The sequence below is a fragment of the Xyrauchen texanus genome, chromosome 45, assembly GCF_025860055.1.
Source record: "Xyrauchen texanus isolate HMW12.3.18 chromosome 45, RBS_HiC_50CHRs, whole genome shotgun sequence".
Taxonomy (NCBI): domain Eukaryota; kingdom Metazoa; phylum Chordata; class Actinopteri; order Cypriniformes; family Catostomidae; genus Xyrauchen; species Xyrauchen texanus.
In genome coordinates this window covers 14,183,055-14,197,723 of record NC_068320.1, presented here as the reverse complement: position 1 = coordinate 14,197,723, position 14,669 = coordinate 14,183,055, and the positions used below count along the sequence as shown (strand labels likewise).

The following is a 14,669-nucleotide window of genomic DNA, read 5'->3' as shown; positions in this document are numbered from 1 at the left end:
ATATTGATCCGTTTCTCACCCACACCAATCATATTGCTTCTAAAGACATGGATTTAGCCACTGGAGTCATATTGATTATTTTTATGCTGCCTTTATATGCTTTTTGGAACTTTAATGTTCTGGTCACCATTCACTTGCATTGTATGAACCAACAGAGCTGAAATATATATATTTTTTGAATCTTTAAAAGTCATACACATCTGGGATGGCATAAGTGTGAGTAAGTGATGTGAGAATTTTCATTTTTGGGTGAACTATTCCTTTAAGGATTTGTATATTGCAAGAATACTATTTCCGGTGTGTTGTTTTCATGCTGATGACGTATGATGCTAGTCGAAGGCTAACCGTGTCGAACCAGCGACCATTACAGCGTTCGGGACCGTTCTCACTTTTATTTCAACATTTCAAAGCTTTAATCATGATGCAATTTATTGTAAGTACTTACTGATGTTTGTGTGGTGTTCATGTTCTGTTTAGACAACTTGACTAGCTAGTTTGAGAACTTAATATTACTATTTGTGTTACAGTAAATAGCATTACGTAATATAATTTTAGAATTGCAGTTTAATAGCCGTATAATTAATAATAATAATAATAATAATATGAATAAAAAGATGGATGTTTTCTGTAGGTCATCTGTTATATATAATTGTCCTGATGGAGCATCTGTTCTTTCCACAGCTTGGCTTCACTCTGGGAAACGTGGTTGGCATGTATCTAGCACAGAATTATGAGGTTGGATTAATAACATTTTTCTTATTATTAATTTATCAAAATCCACTCTGTTTTTATTAGTGTCTAAGACGTTTAACGGGCAAGTACTGAGATATAATTAATCATAAATTAGAACAGCTTTAATGTTTAGTGATCAGTGATTGTTTCCATTTTTACCTGCCATATGACATTTGTTTCATGCTTATTTTATCTATTTGTTTAACAGGTACCCAACATTTCAAAGAAAATCGAGGCCTTTAAAAAAGACGTTGAAGCCAAAAAGAAACCCCCAGAGTGACAAAGTCTCATTATGATTTATGAAGATGGATGGGACATTTTGAAAAACGGACATATACTCCACGTTACTTATTAAACAGTATGAACAAAAGAGCCCCCAAAATACTGGCTATTTTCCAAGTGTCAGCAGTGCCTCAAAATCCCCATTGTGTTCAAAGTTGAAAGTGTTCTGCAGCTTTTAGTATTGTTTCCCTCTTTTCTTTCTTTCTTTCTTTCTTTTGTTTTAAAGCAGGGTACATTTGTTTGACACCTGATAAAGATATGTTTGCTGCGTTATTATTTATCATCAATATATAAAAAACAGTCGATTTTTTTTTTTTCTAAATTAAAACAGCACTAGCTTATTATTTGATGAAAGTTTTCTTTATTATGATTATTATTATTATTATTATTTTGGTCATTATTTATAGAGAAACAAAATGTTTAATGCTAAATTGTTGGGAGGAGAAAATTCTTATTAATAGTAAAGCTTTTTAATATGAATATGTAATAAATGAGTGAGCTTGCACAAATAAAAGTGCCAATTTTAACTTGAACAAATTTCTGCAGTATTTTCTCTTAATTTTCCTCTTTACAGACTAGTCGTTACTATGCTATGGAATTATAGTATATATAATATTGTGGATACTTCAGAAATAAGCCGCAAATAAGCCAATAATAATAATTGTTTAAATGATTGTTTAATACATTTCGAAATGGATACAATGTTAAGAATGCAATTGTAAATATGACCACCAGATGACGCAATGAACGCGGAAATATAAACAGCTTTTCTGTTCAAAATGCATCGTTCGCATTTGCGTATAAATGGATCATGGTTTCAGTGTTTATTAATTAATTGAATAATTTAGAAATCAAAAACTGTTTATCTTATATTCGCAACAGGAACTTTTAACACGTCCTGATGCGCATACATTTAAAAAGAAAACCGCACACACACGTATGTTAATGTTTTAAAGTTGACAAATAGCAATAAATACGTATTTATAATTAAATGAATGCGTTGTGCATTAAGTTCGTAAAACTTTTGTGCCTAAAGTTTCTCCGGAAGTTGAAGGCGAATGTTTCCGGAACACGTGGCCGCTCCTGTAACAGCTGGTCAGCGACAGGAAGGAGTGAAAGCAAAGATGATTTCCCTCACAGACTCCCAGAGTAAGATAATTATTACTTCACTTGCACCTCTTTCAGATAATATCTCGCATCAACGTATGCATATGTAAAGGCATTATTATTCTATATCATCTTAAAGTCTTCTTTTTAATCGTATAATGTGCCATGCAGCTGGATGCAGTGGTCACATTACAGTAATTGCTTTTATTGTACAGTTTTGTTTTACATGTAAATAAATCGGTAGCCGTCCTCAAATGTCCTGGATTATTAAACCCGAGCTGTAAGAGCCGTTTTAATCTTATCAGAGAGTGCACTGCATGAAGTGGGAGCACTAACCATCTGGTATTCGCAGATATTATGTAACATATTGTGTTGTCATATGCAGCTGTTTAAAATACAGAGATAAAACGCGCATATTGTATGTGCATTATTCTCATATTGGTATAAATAAATTGATTTGATCGGAGTTGTTGCTTTATCTCTCTCAACAGAAATTGGAGTGGGGCTAACAGGATTTGGTGTATTTTTTCTGTTCTTTGGGATGATCCTATTTTTTGATAAAGCACTCCTTGCTATAGGAAATGTAAGTTTTCATTTTGTCCTCAAACTAAATCACAAGTACAAGGGCCACTTTATGTACTTCCAGTAGGATCTTTTAATGTTCCCAGCATTGTATCATCATTTAATTTTACCTTTAAGAATTTCAAATGCAGCAAATAATGCTGGGGAGAAGCTAAATTGGCTTGCTATACGTTGTGTTAAATTTAGTTTCTTATTATACTTGTTACACAAGACATTTCTGTTGTGATTTCACTTTCATAGTGCTCTTGATGGCTGATCTAGAGCCTTTCTGCCATTAGGGTCCTCTCAACTTCAACACTGATACATAGTTGTTACACAATGTATTTATGCAATAGATTTGTATCACATACATTTAAAGAGATTGTCGACCCATAAATTACAATTCTGTCATCCTTTACTCACCCTCATGGTGTTCCAAACCATTTACTTTCTTCTGTAGAACACAAAAGCAGTTGTTGGCCAGAACGTTAGCCTCAGTCACAATTCATTGCATCTTTTTTCATACAATGTAAGTGAATAGTGAGTGACTGAGGCTAACGTTCTGCCCAACATCTCCTTTTGTGTTCAATGAGATGCATAAGCACAGATCCCATAACCCAAAGACAGTTTGTCTCTCTTACTTCACTCGTTTTTCTGTTTGTTTCAGATCCTTTTTGTTGTTGGCCTGTCATTCGTTATCGGTTTGGAGAGGACGTTTAGGTTCTTCTTTCAGAAGCACAAGATGAAAGCCACCAGCTTCTTCTTAGGGGGCGTCTTTGTGGTGCTGATTGGATGGCCCATAGTCGGAGTGATTCTAGAGTTTTACGGCTTCTTCCTTTTATTCAGGTATATTTACAGGATCATGAGACTTGGCCCATGTCCACACTAATCCATTTTCTTTTGAAAACAATGTCATTGTTTTCCAAAGTATGCCGTAATGTAGAGCATTTTGTTATGACTGTTTTCACTGTAGGATAATGGTATTTTGACCATAATGGCATTTTAAATGGCTGAGACCATTTCTAGAGAGAGCGGCGTGGTCAACGGATTCTAAAATATAAATATATTTAAATATTAAAGCAATGAGCCACAAGAGGTTGCGTGTTAACAGTGATTTTAGCATGGGTAAGGGGTGTTCTTAGGCACAACATGAAGCTCATCCAGTCAGAATTTAAAGTCAGAACAATACATCTCATAAAATACAATTTAAGAATTGTAAAATAAGACATACACAACACTGAACATGAAATGAATATTTATTTTACTCATAAGAGTTTTTGTGAATTTCAAGAAATGATTATTAATGTGCATTCATCAACCAGGCTGCTGGATCTGACAAAGGGGGAAACTAACATTTTTGTTAGTCTGCAAAGTGGGCACAATTATCAGTTGATGCAGATTTTATTCAAATAACCAACTATTGGACAATGTATCGGTCTTTCAATAGGTCGAAGGCACATCTCCATATCCTAATCCTAATTCTCTGTCTTGTGTTTGTTTGTAGGGGATTCTTTCCAGTTGTAATAGGCTTCATCAGGAGGATTCCTTTGCTTGGATATTTGCTGAATCTTCCCTTCATTGGTGGGGTAAGTTTTCTCAGCAGGGTGATGGAAAAGAGAAAGCAGAGAGTTGTTTTATCTCTCTCTCTTATGAATAAAGAATTATCAGAGTTTGCAGTGAATATAACATCCTGTCCTTACCAGACGTGACGCGATAGAGTGACAAGTGATAAAAGCCGTTCATCTTTTACGTTTTAATCTGAGTTTTTGTCTTAACCTGCAATAATCGTGACAAGGGGCATGTGACGAGTCACGAGACATTTTGCTGGTCGCTTGGTTTCTATTTGTTGTGTTGCCCCACACATAGATACTCATAAATAGCATTTCCACATTCAGTGTGGATAGAGAAATGACTTGTCACTGGAAAATTGTTGCACCTGGTTAGGACAAGGTGTAAGTCTTTGTAAATTTATTAAAAATGCATTTGCTTGCTTTAGCAGCTCTGAGACTAACAGGCTTTCCTTTTAATGCAATACAACTGAAGTTGAAGACAATAAAGATACTTGGTTATTAAAAGGGATAGTGCACCCAAAATTAAATTCTGTCAACATTTAACCATCCTCATGTTGTTCCAAACCCAAATGACCTGTTGAACACAAAAGGAGTTATTAGGCCGAATGTTAGCTTCAGTCACCATTCACATTCAGTGCATCTGTTCTCCATACAAATGTGAATAAGGACTGAGACTGTCATTCTGCTTAGCATCTCCTTTTGTGTTCCATAGAAGAAAAAGTCATTTGGGTTTCGTTTGACAGTATTTACATTTTTGGGCAAAGTATCCCTTTAAGGTCTTTCTAAGTCTTTTTTCTTTAAATCTTCTGAATAACATCTCTTTTAGTAGATATCTGGAATTGCATATCCACTAGGTCAGTGATTCCCAACCAGGGTATTTGCGTACCCCAGGGGGTGTGTGAAAAGAATTGGATTTTACTATGTTGACAACTAACAAAATCACATGTATGGCTTAAAAAAATAGAAAAAAAAATATAGATTTTCCAATTAATCACAATCTTCCTCTGAACAATCCTGCTATCGCTCTATTGATCTGTGAAGTTTGACACCGAGATCTTTGAGAGTGAAAGTTTGGTTTAACTCCTTCCATGTGTCCAAAGCAGAGCATGTGAGCGAAGCATAGCGGTGTGACGCTCAGCTCAATATTCCGCTCTATGCGCGTGCGCGCCACTCAGTCGCTCACGTCCCAAGCGAACGCTCCACTGAGGAATCGCTCACGCTCACCGGTAAAACAAATCCCGCTCAGATCCCGCTCAGACATAAAATGTCTCTGTAGGCTACTTGCTTTCTGTTTGTACTTTGTAATGAATATCTGGAATACATGTATAAATTACAGTAGCTAGGATTGTAAATATAAGTTTTTTCGGGGTGATTCTGAATAAAAGTCTGTTCTTTTTATTCATTTAAATTCATTAAATTAACTTAATTAAAAAACATGTCTAGCCCTTTGGCAAACTTGCCTATTAAATGCAATAACTGAAAAGGTATATTTGATTTTCGTTATTTTATTTCCGTGAACATAACTGCAGTTGCAAAACAGTCTTATTAAAATGCACGCACACGCACACACAAACAAGATGAAATGCATGTAGAACTTCACAAAACACATCTGGACTATAATGCTCATAAAAGCACACACAGGTGAAATGCACTTAACAACATCTTATCAAAGCACACCTGGATGATTTACTGGCATTAGTAAAAGAAACGCGCCTTCTAAATAGGGCTGGGATAAACGATTATTTTTTAAACGATTAATCTAGCGATTATTTTTTCGATGCATCGGTTAATCTAACGATTCATTTTTCTAGTCCGATTCGATTTCGATTCTCTCCCCATTAATTGACTAATAGCAATTTATACATGTTGATTTACATATCTGAATGAAAAAAAACATTAATTCCTTAACATTGCAATATATGTTGCTCTTAAAATTCCAAAATAAAAGACTATACAAGTGCAAAGTAATGCATTCTTAGTCAGAGGTAGCATTCAATAAAACCTTGAAGCCTTGAAAACACAGGCCTAGCTTACTGAAAAAATCTTGTAATTCTTCTTTCAGATTAAAATAACAACAACTTGATGTCTAGCATTCAATAAAAAAATAAAAAGGTCACCCAGCCACCCTTTCTTAGAGCTATTGAAAGAAGTAACTATTGTAAACTTGGGGGCTTTAAGCTAATACAGAAAGTGCTTTTCCAACAAAAAATAAATAATGAAAATAAACATTCAGAATTCAACATTTATGTTGAACATACTGAAAAAAGCATCTTCATTCACATGCAAATACCAACTTACACTCTGACACTTTCCTTTCACCTTAAGAATACTGTGCGTGCGCGCGGCGCCTCTTCAGGTGCTGGTGCATTGCCGTGGTGCTAGAATGGAAGGCCATCTCCATTTTGCAAAGACGACATATCACGGAATTGTTTCCTTTAATGTAAAAGAATTCCCATACTTTAGAGGAACGAGTGCCTTGCACTTCTGATAGTCTGAGGAGCCACTCGTGTTGCTACTACTCTCGGGCGCCGCCATCTTTGTTTTGGGTCTGACGAATCGACGCGCATATTTTGCGTCGACGTCATCCCAGCCCTAGTTCTAAAGTTTATCTATTAATTTATTTTCGAATGGTATAGGCTATAGCTCACCTTTTGCTGCACTACCATGTCTGCGTAGCACATCCTCGTGCTTTCTGGCAATGTGACGCTTTAGATTCCAATATGAATCTTTGCTAACCTCAGTCTCTCTACACTCCCTTTCAATTTCTCCTCCCTGCTCGTTCTTAACTGTGATTTTTACTGTGCATTTATGCATAAGGCTCGCAACTTCCTTAAAACAATATTTGAACACCATAACCAACCCACTATTGCTTTAGCTAATTCACCGATTCTCGAACTAGCAAATCACAATAGGGCATTCCGGGTAGAGCGAGCGGCGCTGAGCGGACGGAGCGAGCGGAGCGGAATCTTCAGAAAGGCGCTCTCCGCTCATGAGGAAGTATTACCGCTCTGCTCCCCGCTACGCTCACACTCCGCTCACATGCTATGGTCCAAAGACAAGATCTATGCAATCCATTTGTCATTGAATAATGTCTCTTATTACACATTAATTCTAGGGCTGTCAATTTAACGTGTTAATTCAGTGCAATTAATTATATCAAAATAACTTGTTAAAAAAATTAACAATTAATCGTGTCCCTGGACCATAATAAGGAAGATTCCTGAACAATGTAAGCTTGAAGTACCACCTGTATAAGCAATGCACAGCTTATACAGAGAACAAACCACACTTAATTACAGCAGACATCACAATACGAGAACGCATTCTTGCATTTAAAACACAGCTTGATGGAATGCAAATTTGAACTTGGGGATCTCAAGAAGTGTTTTTTTTAAGTACTAACTACGTTTACCTTGACACAGCAACCTAAAAACTGTATGTTTATGACATGACACAATCAAAGAGAGACACTCTAAAATTATCCATCTGACACAGGTGAAAATTGACCTAACCGTACCCCCTAACCTTTGACAAGCCCTCATAATAAATCTCGGACTGATTGACAAATTAAAATGCAAAATGGATTGCTGTGAGCTAGGCCAATGACTTATGTTCAATAATATGCATATAAACAATACATTGGATTCTAAAGCCACTTTTTGTATCGTCTTATCAATGCTTAACTTCTCTGCCACAATAACAATGCATTTTAATTATCTGAATATTTTATATATTATTTGTAATTATTTATATTTATATATATATATATATATATATATATATATATATATATATATATATATATATATATATATATATATATTATATATAATTATAAAAATTATAACCATTTAGAATTATTTCATTATATTTAATTATTGTTATTAGAGGGTCTTTATATATTTATATTTGCAATTAATTGGATTAAAAATGTAATCGATTGACAGCCCTTATTAATTCTAATCAAACATAGAAGGGATGCACTAAAGAAACCATGCACATTCAGCTCACTGGCTGAACAGCCGGTAGTCTTAAACAGACCGTACCATTTTAACTCTTGTTCTTTATATCAATGTTAACTTGTAAACAGTACTAATTATGCATGTAAACAATAAACATCCAATAAAACATACAAAGACATATTTATTGATGGAATACATGGAATTTTAACAAAGTCTAAAATGTGATAAATTATGAAAAACTAATGAAAACATTTTATCAAATTAATATTTCGTAATGTACCATGGTAGAAAGTCCCTGTATAATTAACAGTATTAGCTGAGAGACCATTTCTTTCATATGCAGGCAAAATAGACATTATAAAATATAAACTATATCTGAAATATAATTGATTATTAATTAAGTCTTTGGTACACATGTTTGGTTTTATGTCGATGAAGGGGCTCTTCAGTAATGCTGGGAGGGTACTTACTGCAAAAAAAGGTTGGGAAATACTGCACTAGGAGGCCTGCACTTTAGATAGTGGCATCATCAATTTAAGTTTACATGAGCACCTTTTGGGGCAAGATTCCTTCCTGTTTTCACCTTCACACCAGAAAACAGGTTCTTGCGAGTGTCTTTTGACTTTGAATGTATGTTTGTTGTTTTTTAAAGCCCTCCTAAGGCTAAGAAGACATTCAGCCATCTTGGTTAGTCAATGCTTATTCTGTCTTGCATGTGAGCATGAACCATGCTGTTCTGTGTGCACTATATATACTTGATATGATAATGATCAATTCAGTGTTTCAACAATCTGTCGGTGTCATTAATCTTACGTTTTAAGACCAACGTACAATTGATTAGTAAAAATATCTGGATTGTAATGTAAAGATCTCAAGCAATATAACTGTAATTTATCTTTTATATCTTTAAATGCATTTTTGCATCATTTCTTCCCTTAAAGAGTCCTAATCTTATAACTCTTTTTTTTCAGTTCGTGGACTCCATGAGTGAAAGCAACAACATGGTTTAACAGAGACTGATTGTTTAAAAAAACTCTTATTTATGATGTATTTTCTAAAGCTTTACCTTAAAACAGCCATGTGAAATCAAGAGAAGTCATATTACTGAAGCTTTATATTCAGACACGTTTCCATTGTACGGAGGACGTCTGAGTGAGCACAATGTTTCCGACAACAAGAAGCGAACTGTGCAGCATGGAAAGAAGCAATCTACAGAGCTGCATCGCTGGACCCAGTGTCCTTCCACAACATGTATACTTCATGAATGCATACTTCTTGAAGTAGTCAGCAGAGGTCATCCCATGAGGGACAGTTTGTTGAATGTGTAGAAGAATGATAAAAATGGCCTTGTTACAATGTTGTATCTATGGTGCCATTTTAAAGAGCCGGGATAGCAGTATGACTATTAATTTCTAGTTTTTGCCGGCAAACCTGTTGAAGCACCAAGTGCGATATTTTCACTGTTGTAAAATCAGCTGTTACCTTACTAATTCTTACTTCTTACTAAAGAAATGTTGCCATCATCTGTTTCTTGCTCTGTTTTATCTAACATGTATCTACAATTTGTATTGTTGTAAATCTCAGCACTGGGATTGGATAATTATTCGGCAGCTACAAACTTTTGTAAATATAGTGATTTTTATTTGATTCATTTTATTTTTGGCCGTTTTGATTTGTTAGGTAGTGGACAATAATTATTTGGGAGGGTGGGAGAGCATGACTAATTAGAATATTTAAAAGCAGGGACTAATAACTAAATGTTTTTCATTTTGGTTCGTTCTGAGCAGAAACCGTATTTTTTTTTTTTTTTTTCAGCATTCTGCAGCCTCTTTCCAATTGGTAACCAGTTAGAATGAAATTGAAGAACGGTTAATAACGTTCTTTTTTTTTTTATTGACAGTACTCTACTGAAGTGCAATAGATCTCTCATGAAAAAAAGCCCCTGGTCTGGGAAAACACACTCAAAATAAGGGACTTCCTTTTTTCAGAAAAACACACATGTTTGTGTTCAACCAAAAAGAGAGAGGGGGGGGGGGGGGTACTTTGTATTTTATTGTCATTTGTTCCATTGAATATTGAGTTGGAATTGAGTTTATACATATAAATGATGTGATCAAGAGTGTTTGAATGGCGGTGAAAAACTCATTCATACGAGCAGACAGCAATAAGTTTGGAGTGGCAGAAATAGAAATAAACATTGTGTAAATTGTCGTATTTAGCTTTATGCTAACCCTTACAAAAAAAATCTGTAGAGTTCTGGCAAACTTGCCATTTATTGTTTTCACATGTAAATGAGCATGTGATTCGCCACAAATGATTGCCAGAAGTTTGCAGCTTTTCACCGGTAGTGGTAAACCTGCTGCAAACCTTTGACAACAATAGACAATTTGCTTCAGGTTTTCTGCAAATCTTGTTTGCATGTGAATATAATGAGTGGCAAATTCAAAAAAATCTAGATTTTTGTAAGGAAAGCTAAAATTCTATTTCTAGCCAGTTTACATGCACCTGTTACCAGGCATGATCACACATATATATATATATATATATATATATATATATATATATAATTATTATTAATTTTTAAGAACATCCATGTTAGATCTTTTTTTTTTTCTAGTAAGACCTTTAATATTAGGGCAAAATTCTTATTTTTGGTGAAGAATTATTTTTCTGTCAAATTTTTTAATTCCTTAAAACAAGATCAATTTGATTTATCTTGTTTTAGAAACAACACTGAAAAGATATTTAGGTTTTTCAGAGAATATATTTTTAACGTGTATTTTGTCTTACTGTACCGGCAGAGGTTTTATAGTCAAAACAAGTGAAAAAAAATCTACCACTGCTGAAGAAGTAATCCAAAGTATTTAGAATAAGTTACTGACCTTGAGTAATCTAACGGAATACCTTACAAATGACATTTTACAACATGTATTCTGTAGTGGAATACATTTCAAAAGTAACCCTATAAAGCAAGTTTTCTTCTGGAACATTTGAAAGGGACTTTGTTCCAGTTTTCAAGTAACATTCTGCAAAAAATAAAAATTAATATTCGTTGCAGTTTTCGTTCCTTGGAATGTTTTCGGTTTAAAAGTATCAGACCTATCATTTAAAGTAAGTCCCTTTAATGTTCATTGTTTTCTCTGTATCTATTAAGATTTTTACTCTGACAAGATTTGTTGTTTGTAATGTAGCCTATTTCAGATGACAGTTTAGATAGTTTCCTATCCATAACTGATGTACAGAAGAGGTATAAACTGAAAGACATTTGAAGTTAAAGCACCACAGATATATTAGTGTCAGCAGGGAACCCCTATCAGTCTCTTACTGAGAAACTACACCGCTTTCATTCATAAAAAATAATTAGCTGGTTTATTGGAGTCTCTTCATTGCTGCAGGTGTAAACATATCAATACTTTCTGCCCTCTTCTTTTCATTAGTTACTATTAAAAGTGTAATTTTATGTAAAATGATGTAAAGTTCATTTTACCCAGCTTATGGGGGTTTTTGAGTCACAGTAACTCAAAATGTAAATTACTTTGCATCTATATAAAAACACATGTTAGACCAACAATAGTACCCAATATGTTGTCCCAACTAGTCAAACAGAGTTGTCTGAATGAACCATTTCATGTTGAACAATGTTGCTGATGTGTGAGTTCCCAGCATGCATTGCAACATTAATATATTATGGGATTAAAGTTTTCGACATGTTCCTAGCTGTTTGCTGACGTTATGCTTTTTGTTGTTTTGGCATTGTTAGTAAATAGGTGTGTGGTGATGTTAGGAGCTCATCATTTAACTCTAGAAGTTAGTAGTTTTCTTAATAAATTGTTTACATTTAGTTTACAAACACATTCACATTGACTAAACAAAGCAATGTTACTGAGGTAAATTATTCAAATGTCGTTGAGAGAACCCAAAAATTTTACTGCATCATGTTGTTTAATTTTTACGTTTGCGCAACTATTCTTTTTTTACACTGCAATGCTCAATTGTATTGTGTTGGGGAAATAAATATCAAATTAGTTCAAATAAATGAATCTTGATGAGTATTTAGAATTTTTTATTTATTTATTTATTTTTTTGGAGTTCATGAAACTAAATAACTTCAGGAAATTTGGTAAACCCAAATTGGGCAGGGGATTTCTTGTTCACAGCATGCTTTGCATGGGACTTAATGGGGAAAGTAAATGTAAAAATTAAGTGTTATTTTATGTGTTTTTGCAACATGAATGAAAAGGGGGAAACTTGTTAGTGTTTTGTTGCCATTTAGAAGAGTTTCTGTTATGTTGGAGTTTTGGGTGCTACCATTATGGTGAAGAGTGGATCTTGAGCTTTGGTTGAGGACTGCTTTATCCAGTATTAAGCAAGTCACTAGTCAGACTTAACTTGGGTGAATCAAGTGATGGAAATATCTGATTTGTGTGGGATTTTTTTTTTTTTTTAAATCTGATTGTTAACTCAAAATTTAAAGTTAAGTGCCAACTTGTTCAAGTTAGAGCAATTAGCATGCTTGAACTGGAATGCATTCACTTATTTCACATTTTTTGAGTTCTGCTAACTTATTCGCGTTTACAGTGTAGGATATGGAGAAATATATATATGTGTGTTTCTTGACATAATGGGGGAATAATGTACAATTTGTTTAGTTATAGGCAGGGTTTGCTAATGCGTCTAAAAGGTTCATGGTCCTGCCCCGTTGTGGATCAATGGGACTTGACCTATAGCTGAAGACTAATTCATTCAGCATTCCTCCCCCTGATGATTATAAATATCAAGCACACACTTCACCGTCTTCACTCTTGATCTGGCCTCAGAGACTAAACCGCTGAAGAGGACATCTGACGCCATGAAAGTAAGTCATATTCGTGCGCGCATTAGTCCCGTTCATAGCAACTAACTGTATTAAACGATTTTGGTGTGTTTTGTAAGCAAGACACTCACAATGGGGTCAGTCCGTAATCGTTAAAATAATATATAAATAATAATATATAAAAAAAATATATAGCCACAATGCATACACATTATACGTGTTAACATGATGTTAGTGTGATAAATCGCTTACAAACCTATAAAGTTATGTCCAATTTTGTTTACGCCGTAAATCCCGTTATCACGGTAAGCGATTTTATCATACTAAAATCGTGTATTACGTATATTTTATCATAATATGAACACCTATAATGTTTACGCCTTGTGGCTATACTTTTGCAACGGGGTGTATTTTAACGTTCATGAACTGGCCCCATTCACTTCCATTACCGAGTTTTTTTGCTTTTTAAATAAACGACCTACGAGTTGAAATTATTTCCCGTGGTAATAAACATTGTGCCACAAAATCTGTTGATTAAGCTTCACTTTTATATAAGCTTGAACATTATGGCAGGGCTTTTACGCATGGTGAAATCGTGTGAAGACATTTTTACGCACAGTGTAATTCTGTTTATCCCATATCTTAAATTGCATTTTTTTTTTTTTTTTTTTGCATAATGTATTTAAAGTTATATATGAATATGATTTACATTTGCAGGGTTTTAGAACTCTTGCGGCGTACGCACTTGCGCTCTTACTCCTGGCGACGTTTGTGTCCCATTCCTGGAGCGCGCCAAAGGTAACGGATCTGCGTGATAACACAGTCTTAATATGGTTGTATTTGTGACTTGTGCAAATCATTAATCTTTCTTGATTAAAGGAAAGCTTTCAGCGCAGGAACTGGACGCCCCAAGCAATGTTGTATCTAAAGGGAACACGTATGTTATTGCTATTTTTCCAAGCATCTTTGCGTCCACCCCCATCACCATACTGTCAGTTTGTGATTTTGAATGAACTTTTCAATGTTTATAATAGAGGGACGGCGCTTTGTAGCAGAGGACAGAAACGAAGGGGACTTATACGACACAATTCGTTTGGGTATGAATCATTCATTGTAAATATCATAATTTGTGAACCGTTAATTTTCCCTTGTGTGCATATTTTACAGTGTAAATTAAAATAACCACAATAATAGTAGGCTAATATTACTAACAACGTGTATTTACAAGCTTACAATATTAGCCTACACAGTATCTACTCATGCAATACACTCTAACAAACACTTAAAACTGTAAAGTTTAGACTATATGTTATATCAGAAAGCTCTTCTTCTGCTCTGATTTGATCACAGAAACCAGTTATGGAATTGTCTCCATCTCTCAACAGAATCACGCAGCCAAAACACAGAAGATCTGAGTGTCTCCAAAGCGGCTGCATTTCTCTTAAACGTCCTCCGACAAGCAAGAGAAGAGGGTGAGACTTACTGAAACCAGCTAACAATCTCCCTTTAAAACAATCTGAATATTTCCATTTTTGTGAGCCATGTGGAATGAAATGTTTCAAAAAGTTCATCCTCAGCTTTCCTGAAGGTTCTACATTCATCACTGTTTGAAGACAATTACGGTTAGATATGTGCCTCTTC

The 14,669-nt window shown here is 34.6% G+C and overlaps 3 protein-coding genes across 4 annotated transcripts; all 3 read left to right on the top strand.

Annotated features, from left to right (window-relative positions):
• The first annotated feature begins 313 nt into the window (after positions 1-313).
• LOC127637160 (short transmembrane mitochondrial protein 1) lies at positions 314-1,347 on the top strand. Its single transcript, XM_052118080.1, has 3 exons — positions 314-433; positions 682-735; positions 941-1,347. The coding sequence occupies exons 1-3, from the start codon at positions 317-319 to the stop codon at positions 1,010-1,012; spliced, it is 243 nt and encodes an 80-aa protein (XP_051974040.1). The 5' UTR covers positions 314-316; the 3' UTR covers positions 1,013-1,347.
• A 686-nt stretch (positions 1,348-2,033) lies between these two features.
• LOC127637159 (vesicle transport protein GOT1B-like) lies at positions 2,034-10,215 on the top strand. Of its 2 annotated transcripts, XM_052118079.1 has the most exons (6): positions 2,034-2,163; positions 2,613-2,704; positions 3,350-3,528; positions 4,187-4,268; positions 8,868-8,902; positions 9,187-10,215. In XM_052118079.1, exons 1-5 carry the CDS (start codon positions 2,073-2,075, stop codon positions 8,874-8,876), a joined length of 453 nt encoding a protein of 150 aa, XP_051974039.1. In that variant the 5' UTR covers positions 2,034-2,072; the 3' UTR covers positions 8,877-8,902; positions 9,187-10,215. The 2 variants fall into 2 exon arrangements, with proteins under 2 accessions (XP_051974039.1, XP_051974038.1); XM_052118078.1 differs by lacking the exon at positions 8,868-8,902 and having other exon boundaries at positions 2,043-2,163; positions 9,187-10,211.
• Positions 10,216-13,039: 2,824 nt separating this feature from the next.
• Positions 13,040-14,580, top strand: LOC127637524 (spexin prohormone 1-like). The gene is made up of 5 exons (XM_052118615.1): positions 13,040-13,070; positions 13,746-13,826; positions 13,908-13,965; positions 14,063-14,125; positions 14,414-14,580. Exons 1-5 carry the CDS (start codon positions 13,065-13,067, stop codon positions 14,512-14,514), a joined length of 309 nt encoding a protein of 102 aa, XP_051974575.1. The 5' UTR covers positions 13,040-13,064; the 3' UTR covers positions 14,515-14,580.
• Positions 14,581-14,669: the final 89 nt, after the last annotated feature.

What these genes read in the sequence shown, in the direction of transcription:
- LOC127637160 (XM_052118080.1), top strand. Translation starts at nt 317, where the DNA reads ATGACGTATGATGCTAGTCGAAGGCTAACCGTGTCGAACCAGCGACCA. An exon ending in TAATCATGATGCAATTTATT is followed by an intron (nt 434 to 681) that starts GTAAGTACTTAC and finishes TTCTTTCCACAG; the next exon opens with CTTGGCTTCACTCTGGGAAA. An exon ending in ATCTAGCACAGAATTATGAG is followed by an intron (nt 736 to 940) that starts GTTGGATTAATA and finishes TTTGTTTAACAG; the next exon opens with GTACCCAACATTTCAAAGAA.
- LOC127637159 (XM_052118078.1), top strand. Translation starts at nt 2,073, where the DNA reads ATGTTTCCGGAACACGTGGCCGCTCCTGTAACAGCTGGTCAGCGACAG. An exon ending in TTCCCTCACAGACTCCCAGA is followed by an intron (nt 2,164 to 2,612) that starts GTAAGATAATTA and finishes CTCTCTCAACAG; the next exon opens with AAATTGGAGTGGGGCTAACA. An exon ending in ATCTTCCCTTCATTGGTGGG is followed by an intron (nt 4,269 to 9,186) that starts GTAAGTTTTCTC and finishes CTTTTTTTTCAG; the next exon opens with TTCGTGGACTCCATGAGTGA.
- LOC127637524 (XM_052118615.1), top strand. An exon ending in ATTCCTGGAGCGCGCCAAAG is followed by an intron (nt 13,827 to 13,907) that starts GTAACGGATCTG and finishes TCTTGATTAAAG; the next exon opens with GAAAGCTTTCAGCGCAGGAA. An exon ending in ATACGACACAATTCGTTTGG is followed by an intron (nt 14,126 to 14,413) that starts GTATGAATCATT and finishes ATCTCTCAACAG; the next exon opens with AATCACGCAGCCAAAACACA.